Genomic DNA, 6,000 nt, shown 5'->3' on the forward strand with positions numbered 1-6,000 from the left:
GAGTTTGTAGTCCTGGTTGAATGAAGTGTAGAAAGGAAAATCTAGTTCTAATTGCAGGAAATTTTCCGGGATCCAACCACTGCCCCGCAGCAACCCATTGGAGACCCACGTTTCCAACCACTGAATTGCTTGAGCCTCACGACCACGACATGCGAGCAACCTGCTGGCAAAAAAGGTTTTTATTGAAACCGTTTCAGCTTGTTAGGAGGAAACATATTAGCTTCCCACCTAAGTAGCCCACAGAACTGTAAGCTCTTATTCCAAGTTACGGAGAAGCACCGACTCCCCCCCGACACCCCGTACTCCGTTCGCAGACCTGGCTCCCTCCTCGCCCCGCCCCTCGCCGCTAGCGCTCCGCTCAGGCCCCGCCCCCGGAAGCCCTGCCTCTAACTACGCTCAGTTTCTTACGGAACCGGAAGTGGGGAGCTCGGAGGGAAGGTCGAACTGTCGGGGGTAAGTGTCTCCTTTGAAGTGTGAATTTGTGCTGCCCGGCTCCGTTTACTCAAACCTCAGGGTGTTGCGAGTGACTGTGGACCTAAAATCTCAGCGCCCGGCCCTCCTACCCCTGTAAATTCAGACGTCGCCGTTACGGATCGGGTATCTTGTCATTTGGGTTTGAATTCGCTCCGCGGCTGGTCCCTGCCCTTGGCGTTTCTGCCTTCGGTCCACGTACACACCGCCTTTCACTACATTTTCCCGCTTAAAACGCTTTAGTAGCTCCCCCCCGCCCCACCCATGTAACGTCCCCTTCCGCGAGGTGGACTCGCGCCCCCCAGCCTCGCCCTCTCGGCCCCTGGAGGGCGGCGCCGGCCGCCCGCTCCCGGACAGGCCGCGTCCTCTCCCCGGTCCTGGGATTCTGCAGAACCGGCCCCTCTCCGGAACCCCCTCTCTCCCCGCCCCTCTGTCCTCGCGTCTCCTCAGGCCCGTCCTTTTGCTCCCCCGGCCTCCCCTTCGTAGTCATCCCTTCCTCTCCCCCGGCGTGGGGGGCGGGGAGTGACCTGGGACAGGCGTGTGACACCCAGTGTTCTTCCGTCCCAAGTCCATCTCGCTGGAAAATTTGCTCTTTTGATACGCGGGCATCTTATTCAGTCACCATCTCTGTAAATACGTGGGCGAGGGGGATCAGGAGAAGCAGAGACAGAGACGGACAGAAATAAAAAACAGAACGAGAAAAGAATGAGGGAGAATCCATGGGAATACAGGGGGTGGCTGAGGACTTGTAAAAAGACAGGGAAATGAAAGCGATTAAGCACTGAAATAGGTGAATAAAATAAAGAAGTAAATTTTTAAAAAGTCGAATCTCCAGGGATGGGAGAGCAACATAGAGGGGCCCTGGGTGAACGGCGGGACGGGGGTAACAAAGGAGAGGCACTTCACACAGAGTGGGCGAGAGGATGAAAGAGTTGGAAACTTGGGCTACAGAGCAACGTTGTGCTGGGAGAGAAAGAGGATAAAGTGTGACTAGAAGAGAAGAGGAAGAGAGAGAGAGAGAGCAGGAAGGAAGCGCAGCCATCTGAGATGCCAGATAGGGAGGAGGAAGGGCGTGTAACAGGGACAGAAGGGGTGTCACCCGAAGGGCAGAGAGGGAGCAGGTGGGGGAAGAAGAGGCAGAAATACGTAGAGATTTAGGGTAATCAGAAGGGTTGGGGAGAAAGAGCATCAGGGGGGGAACAGGTTGCAGAGTCGGGCAGGACAGGTGTGAGGGAGGAAATAGGAGGGCAGGAACAGCAGCAGAGCGGAGGGGAACAAGAAGAGAGAGAGAGACGAATAAAAAAATAGGGAGACATAAACCTCATGAAATGGAAACACATTGTAGTGCAGGTAGGTGGTGGGAGCTGGCTGCAGATGGATGGTGAGTTGTTTGGATATGGATGATTAAGTTGTGATACATGATTTGTTATTTTAAAATGTAATTAATTTTTCTTTAATTATACAGATGAGGATGAGAATTGCAGAACTCCTGTCATGTGCATTTTGTAATTATTTGTATCAGAAGATAACTTCCATTTGCAAACCCTGTTTAGCCAGGGGGCGGTGATTTGCTTCACTAAGTTGTGAGTTACCCCCTTCCCTTTTCCTGACATGGGGCAGAGGAGTAGGGAGAGGACATGTGGGGCAAGAAATGATTGAATCTGTCACTACATGCTACCTTTTATTTTTTGTATATTTTTAAAACATTTTTTATTTCTTTAATGTTGTATCTAATTTATTTTTGGCTGTGTTGGGTCTTCGTTGCTGTGCGCAGGCTTTCTCTAGTTGCAGGGAGCGGGGGCTACTCTTCGTTGCCGTGCGCGGGCTTCTCATTGTGGTGGCTTCTCTTGTTGTGGAGCACAGGCTCTAGGCGCGTGGGCTTCAGTAGTTGTGGCTCACAGGTTCTAGAGCGCAGGCTCCGTAGTTGTGGCGCACGAGCTTAGTTGCTCCACAGCATGTGGCATCTTCCTGGACCAGGGCTTGAACCTGTGTCCCCTGCATTGGCAGGAGGATTCTTAAGCACTGCGCCACCAGGGAAGCCCCTACTTGGTACCTTTTTTTTTTTTTTTTTTTTTTTTTTTTTTGGTCCGGGGCCCTCTCACTGCCGCGGCCTCTCCCGTCGCGGAGCACAGGCTCCAGACGCGCAGGCCCAGCGGCCATGGCTCACAGGCCTAGCCGCTCCGCGCCATGTGGGATCTTCCCGGACCAGGGCACGAACCCGCGTCCCCTGCATCGGCAGGCGGACTCTCAACCACTGCGCCACCAGTGAAGCCCCCCATGGTACCTTTTAAAAGGAACATTAAAAGTGTTCATTTTTTGTGGTGGGTTTTCTTTTCTTTTTCATCTCTTTACATATAATTATTTTTGTAGTGTGGAATAAATTTTCATTCAGTTTCTACTTCCCTATAAATAATCATTAATTTCTGTAACAAGCTTTGGTGGTCTTCTATAATCATGTCAAGTCATTCTTTTCTAAACATGATATATTGTCAAATTTTTAAAGCTTTGACACCACAATTATTAGATGAAAATACTCACAAATTATTTCTTTTTAAAATGTGTTTCAGATTTCTTGGAGGCCTGCCTGCTTTCTCCTCTTTATCTTTTGTACTGGAAAAGCTCTTTGGTACGTAACAAATAATTTTAGACTGTTTTGGTGGACACTTGGTAAAGTTGTCAATGATCTTTTATATTAACAGTTAAATCCTAGTTTTATCAGTTAGTCTAATATTTTGTTTTCTCCTTTTCTTGTCTTCTGCTAAGAGGAGGAGGAGGAAGGGGAAAGCAGAGGAGTCAGGAATGACTCTTTCTCAGGTAAAATCATATTTTTAATTGATTCACAGTGTGTCCTTGTGAAATGCCCTTCTTTGGACTCGTTAATCTTCCCTGACTCTGAAGTATCCTGCCTGACAGTTGTACATCACAGTCACCTGGGTCCTTCCCTCAGTCCCTGTCGTCTCCACTCAGATTTCACACCCATGGGTTGGAGATGGGGTGTCAGTGCTCCTGGGCAGCAGGGATTGTTGAGAGGCCCCATCTGGATGCACTGTCTGCTCTCTGTCAACCAGGATAAAGAAGCTGCACATGCAAGTCAGGTATTAATATGCACAATACCTGGTAAAATCTGGAAAACAGAACAATAAGGGGGAATTTTTTTTTTCATGGCTAAGAAATTTATTTAACCAGACAATGAAAAACCAATAAAGGGATCAAAGTCAAGAGTGGTCTGATCACAAGGACACTTTCCAGTTTTAGCATATGTGCTGCTGAAGTGAGCACAACAAGGACACTTTGAGGAAGGAAGATTATAGGCTGGCTGATCTCACCCCTAAATATAAATGCAAAAATCTTAAACATAGCATTAGCACACTATGTCATGGGTCTCAATTATTTGTCTCCCCATCCTATGGGAGAATTATACTTCTAATTCTCTATGGGCATCAGGCATGGTCAGAGGACTTGCTTAAGCCAATAAAATGTGAGCAAAAGTGACCCACGCCGTTTTCAAGCCGAAGCTTTAGGAACCATTTTGTGGTTCTACCATGGATCCTTCTGTGATATGAGTAGGGTGTCCTAGATAAGGACTGCTCTACCCTTTTGGGTTCCAGAATGAAGAAAATGTGAATATTGCAGCCAAAATTTAACCTGAGCACGAAATAAACCCTGTTGCTCCAAAAAAAAAAAACAGTCATCTGATCAGATTTGTGTTTTAGGACATTATATTGGCAGCATAGTTACCTGATTTCATTTATCTAATTGCCTGAAAGAGACAATAGACATCATTTAGGTAGGGATATGTTGAAAAGCTGATCTCTGGTGGCCTTGGCCTACAGAGGCTTGAAGCAGAATCTCAGCTCCCAGCTGGAGGTTGAAGTCAGGTTGTGGCAGTGAGAGTGCTGAATCCTAGCCCCTAGACCACGAGGGCCAGTGGCCATTGACAAGGCCCCTGGCCCGAATTCGTTCATAGAAACGAATTGCGACAGACGGAAAGTAGTGAAGCAAGTAAAGTGTTTATTAGGAGGCAAAAGAGTACGTCTGAATAGACACACATGGGCAGGCTCAGAGAAAGAGTTGTACCTTTGTGGTAGTTTGAATCACTTATATAGGGCATTTCTTCTGGGTTTCCTCTGGACAGTCATCTTGCTTTGCCTGGCTCCGAGTCTGCATTTGGTTTATCCCAGGGTCCTCTCCTGTGTGTGCACGAGTCTCTCAGCCAAGGTGGATTCTAGTGAAGAGGCATTAAGGGGAAATTTGTTCTGACTTACTCAGAGACAGTTGAAGCTAAAGGAGCAAGTCACTGACTTAATCTTAATGACTGGGAATGGAATGGAAAGTTCAGAACCTTACATCAGTGACAGAGGGTGTTTTCTTCCATCCTTGAATTTAAACCATGAAATCAACCTAAATCTCTGACAGTTGGACATTCTTTAAATCACCTTCATCACCTCCATTCCTCAGAGGCTGACTTTACCTGTGGATTGTATCCTTTGAGAGAGAAGTTTTTACCTTTAATGTAGGTAAGGTTCCAGCTTCATTCTTTTGCTAGTAGGTATTTTCTCAGCACCATTTCTTATTGAGACTATCCTACATTTTGTGTAGTCTTGGCACCCTTGTCTATGCATTTTACATATATTCCAAGGATTATTTGAGTTTTCTAATCTGTTCCATTGGTTTATGTATCTGTGTTTATGCCAGTAGCACATCATGTTGATTACTTTGTAATAGGTTTTAAAATCTAAGAATGACTGCCTTCCTCTTCTTTTTCAAGAGTATTTTGGCTGTTTGCTGCTTCTTGACATTCCCTATGAATTTTAGCATGATTTTTTTTTCTATTACTGCAAAAATTGCCTTTGAAATTTTATGTAGGGATTCCGTTGAATCTGTAGAACACTTTGGGTAATTTGGTCATTTTGTTCTTTTTTTTTCTTTTTCTCTTTTTTTTTTTTGGCTGCTTCACAGGGCTTGCAGGATCTTAGTTCCCCAACCAGTGATTGAACCTGTGCCCCCTGCAGTGGAAGCTCAGAGTCCTAACCACTGGACTGCCAGGGAATTCCCTAATTTGGTCATTTTAAAAATATGAAGTTCCCAGGGCTTCCCTGGTGGCACAGTGATTGAGGGTCCGCCTCTGGTGCAGGGGGCGCGGGTTTGTGCCCCAGTCCGGGAGGGTCCCGCATGCCGCGGAGCGGCTGGACCCGTGGGCCATGGCCGCTGGGCCTGCGCGTCCGGAGCCTGTGCTCCGTGGTGGGAGAGGCTGCAGCTGTGGGAGGCCCACGTACCACACACAAAATATATATATATATGAAGTTCCCAATCCATGAGTACAGGGTGTTTCCATGTATCTCTATGCACTTTTTTGTAGAACGTTTAATACTTTTCAGTGTACAAGTCTTGCACCTAGTTGGCTGATCTTTTCCTAAGGATGCTATAGGATTGTTCTCTGATTTTCTGTTGACATTGTTCATTGTATATGCAGCCGATTTTCATGTGCTGACTTTTTATGCTGCAACTTTTTTTTTTTTTTTTTTTTTT

At 46.6% G+C, this 6,000-nt stretch overlaps 1 protein-coding gene across 1 annotated transcript in view; it reads left to right on the top strand.

Annotated features, from left to right (window-relative positions):
* LOC103087371 (zinc finger protein 665-like) overlaps nucleotides 1-6,000 on the top strand; it is a 67,367-nt gene that overhangs the window by 25,062 nt on the left and 36,305 nt on the right. Inside the window, 3 exon segments of the mRNA XM_082931030.1 lie at nucleotides 315-418; nucleotides 514-597; nucleotides 3,235-3,285. Of these exon segments, the coding sequence (XP_082787156.1) occupies nucleotides 315-418; nucleotides 514-597; nucleotides 3,235-3,285 (239 nt within the window).

This window comes from Lipotes vexillifer, unplaced genomic scaffold (assembly GCF_000442215.2).
Source record: "Lipotes vexillifer unplaced genomic scaffold, Lipotes_vexillifer_v1.1 scaffold1665, whole genome shotgun sequence".
Taxonomy (NCBI): Eukaryota; Metazoa; Chordata; class Mammalia; order Artiodactyla; family Lipotidae; genus Lipotes; species Lipotes vexillifer.